The sequence below is a fragment of the Lactuca saligna genome, chromosome 8 (genome assembly GCF_052625555.1).
Source record: "Lactuca saligna cultivar CGN05327 chromosome 8, ASM5262555v1, whole genome shotgun sequence".
Taxonomy (NCBI): Eukaryota; Viridiplantae; Streptophyta; class Magnoliopsida; order Asterales; family Asteraceae; genus Lactuca; species Lactuca saligna.
This window is the reverse complement of record NC_136424.1, coordinates 23,293,865-23,310,321: the sequence shown is the minus strand read 5'-3', so window position 1 is coordinate 23,310,321 and position 16,457 is coordinate 23,293,865. Positions and strand designations below refer to the sequence as shown.

The window sequence follows — 16,457 nt, the reverse complement described above, 5'->3', positions numbered from 1 at the left end:
TTTATACTCTTGTACATTTGAAATTGGTAAGTTGTGATGTTTTGGATAAAACAAAGACCAACTTAGGCCAATTGTGTGAAGTGTTTGTCTTGGTTAGAATCCACACTATCTCTTGGATGTTTGAAAAGGGAGTCTTATAGGTCAAGAGGACAGTGGGAGTCTTAAAGGTCTTGAAAGTCTCAAGAACTAATCAAGAATAGAACCTGAAGTTCTTCACTAGCACACGACTTGAGGTTTATAACCTATCGTGTTGACATATTCTGTGCCCATTCCAGTTAAAGTTGGCTTTGCATATGAGTTCTTAGAGTTCTCAATGTGTTGCAAAACAACTTGGAAGCAATGGCAGGCCCTTGAGCTGCCAGGTGGCAAGAAGTTAAGATTGAGTTTAGTCCATATGAGTTTGGATTTGTCATTATCCTTGTCTTGTGACCATGGTTTTGACAATTCACATGGATAAGAACACATACACCATTAAATCTAAGTGTCATAAGGTTGCTCTTCGATTCATGAAAATGATGGTAAGGAAACTCTTTCCCTAAGCAGATTTTGAGTAGATAGCAATTGTGGGAATGACAAAAGGTCTAAACATTATGATTACGGCATCCCTCTTCATAATTGTTTAGACACACATGTGAGCTATCTAAGAGAGGTGTATGATATTGATAAAGTCTTATCAAGGCAATCTAGTATCAGAAATCTGAACTTTGGTAAGAAAGTCAATAAAGTATTGAATTCTAGAAGTTCAGTTGATTTCTGGGTACATGTCAAAGCTAGTGGGAGCATAAGTGTTATGCTAATAATCATCATGTTAGTGGGAGCATGATAATTATGATAAGTATTGCAAGTTAGCAATGTTAATTATAGAAAACAAAAGGTTTCAATTGGGAAAAGTTGTTTTGCTATAATTAAGGGAGAGGAAATTATACTTCATCTCAAATCTATAAGCTTAGATCGTGAGGCTTTAATCATTTAGTCAAGGAAATATATATGAATTTCATGTTGGAATGGGTCAACATAAGGAAATTCTGTATATGGGTCCATTATTTGCGTTCTTAAATTCGATTATGATTACGGCATCCCTTTTCATAATCTGAACTTGGCAAATAGAAATGGAAATGTTATAGCAAAAGACTGGTTTAGTCTTTATGTGAGACATCATGAATCGTGTCCCATATGCTTTGGATATAAGATCGATTACATGTGCTATATTCATCCATTCTAAAATTTTCCAAATGCCTGGGGCATTAAGAAGGGAAAAGGTTTAGAACTGGATATGACTAAAAGGATTAAACAATTATCGAGGACAATCTAAGGTTTATCAAAGATTGGTTACTCAAGGACAGTTGGAAGTATAGTGATAATTCTGGAAGGACTATATTGACATAATCTGTAAGGAGGCAACTCTTGTTCAAAAGTGATAGTCAAAATGGAATCTGGAAATGTTTCAAAGTTAGATTTTCAATCTGTTTAAGATTAGGAAACTTAATGCAAGAAGGATGTTTCTAAGGAGCTGATCTCTTTTGGAATTCTCTGTAATGGTTGTTGTCAAGTATGTCTGACTTTATGCATAATCATTACGAGAGGATCAATGCATATAAGTTTAGAATCTAACAGATTTCAGTAAATGACATGAATTTGGAATTCTTGTATTTGCAGTAAGGATTTAGGAGTGTGAAAAGAGAATCATTGAAGTTATGTTCAATTGATCTAGTTCACAAAGTAAAGATCATAGACAAACATAGTATGCATACTTGGTGTATGACATGACTAGTGTTTAGAAAACATAGTGTACATGCTTGGAGCATGGGACAACTATTGTTTTAAATTCAAGAATATAGTTGATAGTTGAAACAATATACAATGAATAATGTGTAATCATATGGTGATAAATAAAAGGTGTTTTATTTATGTTCATAGGTTTTGATACCATATTGGATTCAATTATTCTTGTGTTTCATTTTGCATGTTTTGACTTCCAGAATAAACTAGGTTATTCTTCCGGAATGACTAAGTTATTCAAACCATCCACAGTCGGTCATATGTTGGAAGTAGATATGAATCAAGACTGTCATGGGTTGGCTTGTAGAGGTCTAAGATGTTGGACAAAGGGCTACAACACTCATGAGTGCTCATAAGTTCTGAGTATTGGATTCAACCCGCGCTCATTGGAATCACTTCATGGATTTTATCACGAGTGATCATAAGACGATAATATCTTATATTCTTCAAACCTAGAGATATGAGTTGTTACTATGAGTTGGTTGTACATTGATTGCACGAAAACGCATTTGGTAACTCGGTGCTATAAAACGTGCCTTTGTGTATGATTCAACAAGTAGTAGAACAAGCCATAGGAGTCGAAGTTTATCCATTCCTTTTACCTTTGGGATAAAAGCGATATATGTGGGCCCCTCGATGATTTGATGATGACAAATGGAAGTGCTCGGCCGGGCCAGGACTGATTTGATTTGTTCAATTAGTCAGTCGTCATAAATCGGAAATCGGGAAACAACAAATGGACAGAGAGAATGATTATAATCCATGTCTCAGTCCATATGATATTTAGAATGGAGGAATATATGATCCCTTATCTAATGGACGCGTCATTGATTTGTTCAGAGTTCGACAGCGGCTTTAAGAGCTACGATTGCTAGTCGGGTTATGAAGGCGTACTTGCAATAATAGTTTTAGACTTATCCAAGTGGGAGACTGTTGGATTAGATGTCTAAGCCCATAACTATTATTGGTATGTACTTGACCCGAGAGTAGCATGGTCCATTTGGGTTGCATATTATCAGGACAATTTGTTAGGATGGACTTTTGAGAGAAGGTTATTTATGGTTTATTAATATATTATAAGTTATAATATATTAATATGAAATCATATGTTTTAATTAGTATCGATCAAGAATTAATTTGGAATTAACTTAGTAATCAAAAGAGACTAATTAAATCTATGGGGACTAATTATGAAAATTAGTTATATTTATATGTGTTGGGCTTATGATCCCTATTGGACCAAGTTTATGTATGGATACATAAAGAGTTGGGCCACATGAACCATGGATCATAAAACCCATGAGTATAGATTATGGGTTATACCCATGACCCTTGGAATCCTACATATAAATAGGTTACTCCATAGCCAAAATCACCACTTCTTTTCTTAGAGAAATATGGAGGTGTTTTGGTGCATGGAATTCTCTCTCAAGAGCCACCTTTGTCCTAGGTGTGTTGTGATTCCATTTGAGGCATTTCATACTATTGGTGCTAAGCTCTTAAGGCCAAATACATCAAGACTTCAAGCCACATAAAAGGTATGTTTCCCTAACCAGTATATTATATGGTTTATGTCAAATGCATGCTAGTTATAGGTTTAATGCCTTGGAAACCATTTGCATGTATAATTTGTGAAAACATAGATCCAATGTATTTAGGGTTGTATGTGCACCATAGGATATTGTATTATACCAAAACCCAACAGGAAGTGTGACAGGGAGTCAGACCATTGAGAATTTAGGTTTCGGATTTCAGGTGAGGTAATATTGGTTTTTATTCAAGAGATTGAGGATTCATTCTTCATCGGGCTTGAAGAACTATTCTAAGGATGGTTTCAGTAGATTTTGATAGTCCGTTGTAGGATCATGGCTGGAAGTTTTATGTTGGTATGTTATTCGTTGAGAGTTTGGCATGGAGTGTTTTAGCGTGTGGAGTCTGTCGGGGAGTCATACTATTATAGATTTTAGGTCTCAGAAAAGTATAAGTGGTTTGCATGGGCTGAAGGTTTGATTGTTGTTGTCAGGATAGGAGTTTCAGTTTGGATTTTAGTTGTCTTGGGAAGACTGTTTTATGTGCAGAAATTTTGATTGTGTTCCTCAAGTTGTTTGCTTTGATTTGAGTGTTAGTAAGGATTGATTTCGAGGATGAAATATAATTTAAGTGTGACAGAGTTGTAACATTCAAAATCTAGAAGGTTAATTGTGGAAATAAATCCCTTTTCTTAGGGTCCAACACGTCGAGTTGATGTTGGGAAAATCAATGTGTTGGAGACCTTTGGGTCGTGTATTTTTATGAACCAACTTGACGAGTTTGTGAAAGGAAATCGACGAGTTGGACGCTAATTGAGAAACTTATCAGATGCCACCTGCAAGCTGATTACGAGTGCTAGCATGCTTTCTGCTACGTTGTTGTCGAGCGCCATCATCCGCAACCTCGCTGCCGGACGTCGCGGGCAGCCGGAAGAGCACCGATACCAAAGTTTTGAGTTGTGATCGGCGAGATGTAGGTCGTAAGCAACCAGGAAGTTTCTGGTATTCCTAGCCGCCACTCCTCTGTCCTCACCGTCGTCCTTATCGGTGTGTTTGACGTTGTGTACTTCATTGTTGTTGCCAGTGGCATTTGGCTGCTGTTGTCGTCAATTCTGGCGACGTCAACCTCCTAGGAGGTGGCTGGGTGAATGTATGTTCGAGTATATATGTTGCTGTAGGTGTTTGTGTTGTTGTATGAGCCATTTTTCTCCAGAAAACCAAGGAAGACATGCCACCACCACCTTGAGGTGGTGGCTGCCACATTATGTCACCACCAGCCGCCACCTTGGGTGACTGTGTGCACTTGTGTGTGATTGGACTGCGATTTGGGATGCTTTTGAGGTGTTTTGGTTTAGAATCATAACTACCACCACCACGAGGTGGTGGCTTCCGCTGTGAGCCGCCATCGACCACCACCGCCCGAGGTGGCAGTGGGTGGTGCCCGACTTAGTTAAACTCTAATTGACCCAAAACTTAACAATTGGACTAATTGGCTTGTGTTTGGGTTGGAAACCCTAATTAGGGTTCAGAAAATCCTAATTTTGGAGATGTTAGTTTTGGATTTGTCGGGACCCATGTTCTGGACCAGTGGATTGAAGTTATGACTTATGCCCGAACGCATCATGTGATTGACCTAGTAGAATGATGGACTTAATGGATTAAGTCCTTAATGAGTTAAGTAAGAACACTCGACCTTGATCATCATTTTATGTGAAAACCCTAATTATGTTGGGTTTTGAGTTGGGATTAGATGTTTGGATTCTTGATGAGCCACCTAAGAACAAGTATATGGACTGGTATATTTGGATGGACTTTAAGGTAATGCCCATGTAAAGGGATTAGGTCAAATTTGGAAAATTAGGCCATAATTGGGCCTTGGTTGATTATTTGGCTTTTGGGTCTTCAGAGTGTGAGTTTGGGCCTTGGTCTTGGACCAAGCTAGGTTAGGGGTAAAATGGTCCTTTTACCCTAAGTGTGTATTTATGGTTATGCATTGAAACCCAAATGGTTAATTGGGTTTTGTTTTGATGTTGACGGTTAGGGGATCTGTCAGCCAACAACCAAAGATTTATTCGCGGGACTTCAGCAGTACGAGGTGAGTCTCTTCACTGTTTATATGGGTCAAAGGCACCAATGCCGGCCCATTTGGTTTATGTACAGTATGAAGACTCAGGGGGTTAGCCCTTGGCATTATGTATGAAAGACCAGGAGGTGGCTCCTGACACACTGTATGCAAGACCGGAGTCTGAACTCTGGCAAGTAATTGGTTTAGTAGTATAATTTATATGCTAATTGTCTTTGTGATGCTTGCATGGAAGACCAGTAAGTGGCTCTTGGCAATTGTCTGTAAGACCCAGGGTTGTGGCCTCCGACCTGGCAAGAAAGACCATGAGGTGGCTCGTGGCATAATGTCAAGTCTATGTGCACCACATAACACATTTATGGATTATGATATATTTTTGATATGTATGGCTCATGGTTATGAATGACATGTATGGATTAGTTGATATGTACGGTATGTGGTATCTCAGGAACTCACTAAGCTTCGTGCTTACAATTTTCAATTTTGGTTTAAGGTACATCCAGATTTCAAATGAAAGAGCTCGGGACAATCGCAACGCATACACCCATGATTTCCGCAATATGTGATCTTTGGGATTAGACTCTGATATTTGTTTTATTTGAAATGTTTTTCAGTATTTTATACAAGTTGCAATAGTGTTTTGGTTAAAATAAAAATGAAAATTTTACCCTGGATTTTTGGGATGTTACACCGTACTTACTCTCTAATTCCTATTGGCCGATTTTATTTATTTATTTGGTAACGCTAACGTAATTGGAAATGTGTGTGTGTGTGTGTATATATATATATATATATATATATATATATATATATATATATATGTATGTATGTATAATTTCTTTCCCCCGCTATAAATACCAACCCAACCCAACATTATTTTAACTCAATTCTATGCATTCTCTTAAAAAAACACTAAAACACAATGTCATCATCTTCGTCGTCCAATTCGACGGCTCACGGTGATGCATTATTTGTCGGTTACGTGATGACGAAGAGTGTTGCATATTTTCAAAGCCGACGAGGTCAAACTTCACATCCACAGACTAAACCAAGAAAACCATCTTTGCATAGAAATTGTGAAGCTGGACACAATCGTCTTATAGAAGACTACTTTGCAAATGATGATGTGTACACTGAAAAGTTTCAAGGACGGTTCCAGGTGAGGAAGGAGATATTTTTATGTATTGTTGGCAATTTTGAAGGTCGTTTTCCATTTCCAATGGAAGTTGGATGATAAATGCAAAAGAGGTTTCACTCCAATTCAAAAATGCACGACTGTAATTCGTCAGTTAGCATATGGCATGGCCGCAGACAAATGATACGAGTATTTAACGATGTTCGGGCGTACCGTACGGGAAATGTGTGTACAAGTTCTCCAAAGCTATTACTTTGGTGTACGAGCTACAATATTTGTGCAAACTAACTATCAATGATGTCCACCAGTTGTACACAGTGCATGAAGACAAGCATGGGTTCCCAGGAATGTTAGGTAGTATTGATTGCATGCATTAGGCTTTGGCATTGTGCCCCAATGTATGGCGTGGTCAGTACATTCGAGGCGACCACAAAGAGCCGATGATTGTTCTAGAAGCAATCACATCACATGATCTTTGGATATGAAATGCATTCTTTTGTCCAACTGGTGCAAACAACGTCATTAATGCTCTTGACCAATCGTTGGTATTCAATGATATCTACCTTGGAAAGTCGAACGATGTACCTTCTCAAGAAAATGAGGCATATAAGCGCGAGTACTATCTTACCGACGGTATATCTCCTCCATTATCTGTTTTTATGAAATCGTTTACATGTCTGAACGACGAAAAAAGAAAAAAGTTTAAAGAGGCGCAAGAGTCAGCTAGGAAGGACATGGAGCGAACAGTTGGTGTACTCAATAGGTGTTGGCAAGTACTAGTAGTTGGGGCATGGTCATATGAAGTGAAAATGTTGCAACACGTAATGTATGTGTGCATCATATTGCATAATATGATTCTTGAAGACGGAGGAAGAGCGATATGTCGATACAACGAGAAAAAAGTTTTGCCAAATGTCGAAGGTATGCAAGAGTATAGGGCAAATAAAAGAGAAGTATACGATAATGAGATTCATCACGCCCTTTCGTGATTATTTGGTGGAGCATGTTTATAGGGCTCACATTTATCCGCCGATAGAGTATTGGCACAATTATTTTTTTGACGAAGCAGATGAGGATTTTAATATGTTCATCGATAGCGAGGATTTTGATGACAATGACGAGAATGACGCCGATGAGAATGGAGATAACGAATACGACGATTTCGAGTGAAATATTTTGTTTTTTTATTCGGATTTTAATTGTGTTTTCTAGGTTGTGTTTTTTAATATTTGTTGTTGGTTTTTTTTTTTAATTTTAAATCTTGTTTATTTAGTTATTTTAATGTAATTTTTTAATTATTTAAAAAAATGAAAGAAGCTTCCCGCACACACCCTAAGGCCGGGCGAAATGGTTGTGGGGAAGACCCGCGGGAAGCTTCCCGCTTGGCAGAACACCGCACCATCGGCGCGGGGAAGGGGTGAGGGGAGGCTCTCCCGCGTTCTCTCTTCGTTTGTGATTGGCTAGACTTTTTTTTTTTTTTTGTGAATGAGTTGTTGATTAACAGTGTATATATATATATATATATATATATATATATATATATATATATATATATATATATATATATATATATATATATATATATATATATATAAGCAACGACTAAATGCATTTAACACTAAATTTTTTTATTTTATTTTTACCCTTTTAAACACCTATAAATACATAACTATTTACCATCAAACAACATTCAAACAAACCTTCTATTCTTTCTATTTTTTTCTCAAAAAAAAAAAAAAGAATCCTGACAATCAAACATCAACTTTCGATCGAAGGGAAAAAAGCCATGATTCGAGTTTAAACATCCATTCTCGAAATATTTTTGCTATCGATCATCATCACAATGAGTTTATCGCCCCCAATTCGATACTCCCATTCAATCTCCACTACAATTCCAATACAAAATGTTGGACAATATTACCCGATCCAAGTTCAAAATGTTTCACTACAAATGTTTTCAAACTTTGTTGTGTTTCCGGATCAACAATCGCCGAATCAACCTCAACCCCAAACCCAACAACAACGCCAACTTGTCGATGAGTTGGATGACTCGGAAGATTTAGAGATGGTTCCCGAAACTCAACCAACACCACCCCCGCAAAGACGTAAAGGGAAAAAACAAGCACGTGAGGGTGTCGCACAACCGGGAAGACAAAAGCCGACAACATGGGTTCCACACGAAGAGCTAGTTTTGGTCAAAGCTTGGGCTGATATTTCTGAAGATTCGATTCAAGGAAACACACAACTAAGAGACCATTTTTGGTTTCACATTTTATAATGGTTTCAAGAGGAGCTAGGAAAATGTGTCGATTACCGTACGAAACATCAACTAAATTCGAAGTTTCGAGAAATAGCAAAGGGGGTTTAAAAAATAAACGGGTTGTACAACAACCTAAAAACCCAACGAAAAAGCGGCCAAGACAACGAACAAATACTTCAAGAAGCTTTGCAGTTTTACCTTGAGGAAGTCGAAAAACCATTCAAGTGGCATGATTGTTGGAAATTATTGGTCCGATTTCCTAGGTGGAAAAAATAGGAGCAATAATTTATTTTTGGAGTCCAACAATCAAAGCGAACGAAACCGGGCTCTAGTGGTTACACAACCTCCTCCGATGCTCGGGTTGGTCTAGATTTAAATCAGGATGACGAACTCGAGCTAGAAGAAATTGTACGCACAATGGGTAGGGACAAAACGAAGAGAAAGGGAAAAGAGACTTCTTCGGGTGCATCTGATTTCAACATGGACGTTGACGAAATGCGAAAAATAACAACGTCGTTTGATCAATATAATCTTAAATTTTCCGAATGTTTGACTTTCGACAAAGAAAAAGAAGAAGCAAGGAAAAAGGATCGGACGGAGAGATAAGAAATGGAGGATATGAAATTTTTGATGGAAAATACCGATCATCTCTCGGGACCGGCTCTCGAGCTCGTGATGAAGAAGAGGGAAAAAAATCATGAAAAAATATTTTCCGTAGGTCGTTGTTGGTTTGTTTGATTTTAGTTTGTGTTTTTGTTTTTTTTTCTAGTTTTTTAAAATCTTATGTTTATTGTAATTTTTATTTTAATTAATGAAATGCATTTTTTTAATTAAAATTTTTGGTTATTTTTAATCTAAAAATTATAAATCATGAAAATCAATTAATTTTATTTAAAAAAAATAGTAAGTGAAACCCTTCCCATCAATTCCTTGGGTTTTAGGTGAGAGAAAGAAAAATGAGAGAAATAATGTTATGACTCACAAAAAGTGAGGGAAATATCTCTCCCATACCCTCGGGTCTAACATTTGGTGAAGAAAAGAAAAATAAGAGAAATGATGACTTGACAGATAAAAAGTGAAGAAAGCTTTCGGTACGCACCCACCTCCTTGATAACTTTTGGAATGAAAAATACTCGCACAATAGTTTTTCTTTTTTCTTACTTGTAAAAGGTTATTTGATATATTTTATTTTCTTAAATTGATAGATTTTATTCGGAACAAAACAAAATAAAAGGATAAAATTGATATTTTATGCATTCAACACAATCAATCAAATACTAATCATATGTAATGAGACAATAAGGTTTCATAGACAAATATAATTAGTGCTTTGATCCAGTCATGTTCATACTCAATCATATTTTATCCGATCAAACCGTCTTTAAATTTTGCACAACAAACGAACAATTGTCTCGTCTAAAATAAATTATGTTTTGGATAATATACCTCATTTAAGTTAGCAAACAAGTTGACGCGAAATCAATTTCGATTTTTTTTGTATTTGATAATGTTTTTTTTTTTTTTTTTTTTTTTTTTTTTTTTTAAACATTTTGATTTTATAAAATAAATAAGAAAGCAAAATGAAGATGAGCGCAAAGAAAATGGAATAAATCAAAGATAAAAAGATAGAATGAAAATTTGAAAATGAAAAAAGTCAAAGATAAAGATAAAATGCCCTTCATCCGATAGTCATTTGTTGACACTATTGGAGATTTAAATAAGGTGAAATGGACTATTTTAGATAAAATTGAGAAAAACGTTTCTCCAGGTACTGAACATGCGCTGTAATGAATATTTAAAGGACTGAGTTTGTACTATTACTCCTCTACATAACAATTATACGGGACCCACTTTGTCTTGCTTGCGTGGCGATTACCAAAATCTTGTTTTTATTTTATTTGTTTCTTTTTTCGTTGAGTAATAATTTATTTTATTTATAAATGATTTCCCCATAAAAACAGCTGAGAAAACCAAACTCGTCCGAAAATCAGAATCCCTCTTTTTTCTCTCTCCTCTCACCATCATCACCGGAGTTTCGACGTCCATGGCGATGCCAAGAAATCGACGGACAACTTCCCTCCGTGACTCCGATAGTCGACTCGGTGAGTCCGACAAGATTGATGGAGCCGGTAGTTGGGACGCTATTGAGTGGACCAAGATCGATGTAATATACTCTTCTTCTGCCTTGTAACCCTAGGGTTTTATTACTCAATTTTTTTAATTCCTCACCATATCACAAATGTATCTTCGATCTTGTGTAATTGAATTCATATCTGGTCATATTTGTTTTTGTGGAATTCACAGCAGCCTGTTTCAAGGCCTGTTCCTCATGGATTATCTGATTTTTTGTACGAAGCTGAGGAGGTTATCGCTGAGGTAAGATTTTGACTTGATTAACTTTTCAATTGACTAATTCTCAGCCTTGTTTTTTCTTTTATTATTATCTACATGCTTTGTAGTTTATATTATGTACATATTAGTGCCTTCCTTCAAGGACAACTTCAATAAGTATGCAACCAAGTACATCTGGAATACGAACTTCATATGGAATCTGTTGTAATATAAAGCCAGCCTGTTCTAGTTTTACTTACGTACTTTTGTATTCCTTGCCATAAAGTTCAATTTACTAGGAAAAAAATTGTTGGCAATTAATCTCAGTTTCCAAATTGAACAGTAACTCAATTTCCATCCATAATCAAATTGTGGCCTGTTTTGAATAGAGATTAACAGGCCTGCAGATGACTGTTTATCTCTATGTTCGAAGACAATACTTACAATGTACATGGTAACATTTACATGAATAGTTTCTCCTTTTTATTACACTGTGTTCTGTTATCAAAGGGATATGGATGCTTTCTTAGTTAAAACAACTAATAGAAAATGGATTGAGTAGTCCTTGTTCTCTGCTTGTTAATCTATGTCCATATGATAATCTTGTATGCTTGCTCCTGAAATTTTATAAACATAATGAAAATATTTTTCTGAGTTTTTGTAATTTGATTTTAGGGGTATGGCGTTCTTGTTAACACTGATGAAGCAGGTACCTTGTTTGTGACCAATTTTCGTCTTCTTTTTTTGGTAAGTTATCCATTACTGAACTTTTTAGTTTATGCACTCCTTCTGCATAGCAGTTATACTCATCGTATTTTCCCAGTTTGTTTAAAATCCACACACTTTAAATCTATATAAACAACTATCTATGTATGGGATTGACCAAAAAGGTCGATATTTTGCTAGTAGTGCATTGAAAGAAATTTGCATCTTTGTTTGTTCCAATTAGTGGTAGGCCCATATGGCATTAGATAATAATATAAAATTTGAAAGCTAGCAGATAACCATTTTAGGATTGTGTACTCAACATCGTGTCACTCAAGGACATGCATTGTCTGCTTATATCAATTTGCATGTTTGCTCTTTTGCCTCCTATAATACATCTTATAATATTTGGTTATATTAAGTATTAACACTATGCATCTGATGGTATTTGAAAATGCTCCTGTATGTTATATCTAACTTTTTGTTGTTTTTTTTTTCTTGAAGAGTGAAGGGTCCAGGGATATTATCGCACTAGGAACTATACCATTGGCAACTATTGAAAAGTTCAGCAAAATTGTAAGTTATGCATTATGTTTATGTAAATTTAGTTTGATATTACAGCTTCTGTGGTTCCATATCATTTCTTCACTTAACAATGCAAAATGTGGGCAAATTTGTGATCTCTAATTCCAATAATTATCTTTTCTTTCATGATATACTGATTTTATGAACAATCTGTTATGAGAATATAGGTTACAAAGCAACAATCAGGTCCTAGGCAATCTGACAAGATTCCTTCACGAAGGCTTCTTCAAATCGTTGGTATGATACAATACTTTATTTTTTTTAAACATGTTGTAATTAGTATTAATTTGTTCCAAATCGATGTCAACCAAGAAATCACATATCCATGATGCTTTTTGTTTTTCAGGAAAAGACATGAGAATTATTATATTTGCTTTTCGCCCTCGAACCAAACAGGTAATTTTCAATTATCTGATTTAAGATCACATTATTTATTGATAAATATATTCCATGTGATTTGGAATTTTGCAGAGAAGAGCTGTCTTTGAGGCATTACTAAGGTGTGCAAGGCCTCCAAGGCTGTGGGATCTTTACACTTTTTCTTCTGGGCCTTCAAGATTCAGCAATACAAGCCCTAGAGTGCGTCTGGTGAATGAATACATACGCCTCCTTGGAATGGAATCACATATTCCATCAGTAACCTCCATTGAAGATGGTTCATTCACCTTGTCTAATGATTGGTGGAGAATCAGTGACATCAATGCAAACTATGACATGTGTCCAACTTACCCTTCTTCTTTACTATTACCAAAATCCATCAGGTAACGCATGTATGTCAATATGTCAGTTGTTTTCCCAATTCCCACTTTCCAATTGTTTCAATCTTGTGTTAACTTTGTCTGCTTGTTGATTTTTAGAGATGAGGATGTGCTTCAAGCTTGTAAATTTCGTGCACGTTGTAGATTACCTACAATATCATGGTGTGATGCACGTAAGAAAACACATTTTTGTTTGAAAAATTCTTCAAAATTTATATCACTGGCATCTGATTGATGCTCTAAATTGTAATCACATGTAGGCACTGGAGCTGTTCTTGCAAGATCTTCCCAACCACTAGTTGGGCTGATGATGAATATGAGAAGGTAATGCTGCTATTACTGTTTACTACCCCTGAGAATGCATGGGTAAAATTGTCTTATAATTTTTTTTAATGCAGCAATGCTGATGAAAATCTGGTGGGTGCTCTCTGCACTCAACTGTCTGGTGGAAAGACAGGACGCAGGTAAAATCATGAATTTTCTATGATCAATTGCTTCACTGGTTAGTATATTCTTTCTGATCTAATAAAATTAATATTGTTTTTTTTAGGAAGTTATATATAGCGGATGCAAGACCTCGGAAAAATGCATTGGCAAATGGGGCAATGGGAGGCGGATCGGAGTCGTCTTCCAATTATTTCCAGTCTGAGGTCTGTCAAAGGTTTGAGCTATAAATAAATATGTTTTTTGTAAAAATGTTAGTCTCCATAGTTTTAAATTGCTAACATTGGGTTATGTTTTTAGATTGTGTTTTTTGGGATAGATAACATCCATGCTATGAGGGAAAGCCTTGTTCGCCTCCGAGACTACCTGGATACACATGGAACCAAATCTTCAGATGGAATGTCATCGTTTTTGGTATAATTGTACTTTTTTTTTTTTTTTTTTTTTTGGAGTTTGAAATTTCTTATATCTATCTTGAAATGATTAATGTTTGAACAGAGAAATGGTGGATGGACATGGGGTGGAGGTAATTTAAGCAGTATGTCTGCTTCTGTATCGACACTTGGTGACAGTGGTTGGCTAATACACATCCAGAATGTTCTGGCTGGATCTGCTTGGATTGCTGCTCGTGTGGCAATAGAGTCTGCATCTGTGCTTGTTCATTGCAGGTAAAGTTATTTTGCTTTATTATCTTTTTATAAATAAAAGGTATTATATTTATATGATTACAAAATAAATAAAGTATATAATAATTGTTTTTGTACAGTGATGGATGGGACAGAACAACACAGCTAGTTGCACTTGCAAGTTTGTTGCTTGATCCATATTATCGCACCATAAAGGGATTTCAGGTATTCAATGGAAATATTGTTCATGTCAAAATAGGATATAAAATTTTAATACTTTTATGCATGTAGGCACTTGTGGAAAAAGATTGGCTTGCATTCGGGCATCCATTTTCAGATAGGGCAGGAATGGCAAGCTTATCTGGGAGTGGTTCAGAATTACCCAGACAGTCTTCAAGTACAAATTTCCCATCATCACCCATGCGTCAAACAACTGGTTCATTCTCATCACAATCCCCAGCTTCTACACAAACACAAACACAGACTTCAAACAATTATTCTCCAATATTTCTTCAGGTCTCTCACATGTATCCATGTTCATATATTTTATTTTATTTATTTATTTATAGATCGTTACTTAACGTGTTCGTTAATGTTGTATCTCACAGTGGGTCGATTGCGTCTCCCAGTTATTACGAATGTACCCTTTTGCATTTGAGTTCTCATCGGTATGTTTTTTTAATGAAGACAGTAATAATTATTTGTTGTTTTTTATCATGTAACATGTCTTGCATTGCAGGTTTTTTTGGTTGATTTTCTAGATTGCATGCTTTCATGTCGTTTTGGGAACTTTCTGTGCAATAAGTAAGTATAACTTTCAATTTTACATACCAAGCATCACAATTTATAGTTTTTTAGACGCCTACTAAAGTAAAAGAGTTGTGATTTTTGTAAATCAGTGAGAAGGAAAGGGAACAATTTGGTGTTTCTGAGGCGTGTGGGTGCATGTGGATGTATTTAGATGATTTACGTGCTTCAGGGGGAAATTCTCACGTGCACTACAACCTCTTCTATGATCCGTCAAAACACAATGGCCCTTTACTACCACCAGCTGCCGCCTTAGCCCCGACCTTGTGGCCCCAATTCCATCTCAGGTGGTCGTGTCCTTCAGAAGCTCAAGCTGGTGAGGTGGAAGCTCAGTGTAGGAATATGGTAGAAAAGATCTCTGAACTTCAAAAGGTAAATTTCACATTTGAAATTTCACAACCACCTCCATTTTTTATCTATATTTATAAAGCTTTGGTAATAAAATGATATTATATATTTGTATGAACAGGCAAAGGACGTGGCTGAGAGGAAAGCAAGAGAAGCGATTGCATCAATGGAGGCAGTGAAAGCGGAGATACGAAACGAAAAACAAGTGAGCAGTTCAGCCATGAATCTGGCAAGAAAAGCAAACAGAGAAAACGATATGATAAAGAGAGCCATACAATCACTCGGGTGTAGGATTCATGTTTCTGGGAATGATGACTGTACAATTGACATTGAAACCAATGTAGCCGACATACCACAAAGAATAACATCATCTTCAATGAGGGAGACAGGAGGTAGTGAAGAAAAGACGGATATGCCCATCTCGGTTACCATAACTGCTGATAACAACAATGATGTGTCTGAGAACCCGATTCTTAGGGTTTGTGAGTCTTTGTGCCCGCAAAGGACACGGGAGGGAGGGTGTAAGTGGCCTGATGCTGGTTGTGCTCAACTTGAGAGCCAGTTTGTAGGTTTGAGAGCCAACTATGATGCTTTTGACCGTTTGTCTATCTATGATAGCTACTTTCAGCCAAAATGACAAATGACAAATTTACCCGTTAGGAAGAATAGGCGACATTCGGGATATTGTACAGTCTAGTCTGAGGGAGAAACAAGAACAAAAAAACCACTGGATAAAGAAAAGTATCAAGCCCTAGTTTGAAAGGGAAAAACTTGCTAAATTATATTCTTGGATGATGTTTGGTTTTCGGAATGAATTAATTGTACAGGAGGTGCTCGTTTCTCATGGCTCTGTTTTTGAGGTGGACGGTGGGTGGTTGTGTACACTGTACAGATTGTTGTTGGTAGGTAGGTACTAGGTACTAGTTATTAGTGTAGGGGTATTAATTAATTCTGAAACTATAGATGTAAAAGTAGTTCATCAACATTTTTGTTGGTTAAAACTTCAAAACTTAAAACAAGCAACTCATACTAGATATTAATGTGCTTATGTGCTGGTTTCATGCTCT

General features: G+C 36.3%; 1 protein-coding gene across 2 annotated transcripts; it reads left to right on the top strand.

Annotated features, from left to right (window-relative positions):
• The first annotated feature begins 10,746 nt into the window (after positions 1 to 10,746).
• On the top strand, positions 10,747 to 16,456 carry LOC145011260 (phosphatidylinositol-3-phosphatase myotubularin-1-like). 2 transcript variants are annotated; one of them, XM_078969945.1, is made up of 19 exons: positions 10,747 to 10,950; positions 11,094 to 11,162; positions 11,793 to 11,864; positions 12,327 to 12,398; positions 12,575 to 12,644; positions 12,754 to 12,803; positions 12,879 to 13,168; positions 13,265 to 13,338; positions 13,426 to 13,489; positions 13,564 to 13,629; positions 13,716 to 13,815; positions 13,910 to 14,023; positions 14,108 to 14,277; positions 14,376 to 14,460; positions 14,527 to 14,751; positions 14,844 to 14,903; positions 14,975 to 15,039; positions 15,135 to 15,414; positions 15,512 to 16,456. In XM_078969945.1, the coding sequence occupies exons 1-19, from the start codon at positions 10,831 to 10,833 to the stop codon at positions 16,025 to 16,027; spliced, it is 2,562 nt and encodes an 853-aa protein (XP_078826071.1). In that variant the 5' UTR covers positions 10,747 to 10,830; the 3' UTR covers positions 16,028 to 16,456. The 2 variants fall into 2 exon arrangements, with proteins under 2 accessions (XP_078826071.1, XP_078826070.1); XM_078969944.1 differs by having other exon boundaries at positions 11,091 to 11,162.
• The last annotated feature ends 1 nt before the right edge of the window (position 16,457 follows it).

Coding starts and splice junctions, on each gene's coding strand:
- LOC145011260 (XM_078969944.1), top strand. CDS start 10,831: ATGGCGATGCCAAGAAATCGACGGACAACTTCCCTCCGTGACTCCGAT. Junction 10,951..11,090: donor TTGAGTGGACCAAGATCGAT/GTAATATACTCT, acceptor TGGAATTCACAG/CAGCCTGTTTCAAGGCCTGT. Junction 14,461..14,526: donor GCACCATAAAGGGATTTCAG/GTATTCAATGGA, acceptor TTATGCATGTAG/GCACTTGTGGAAAAAGATTG.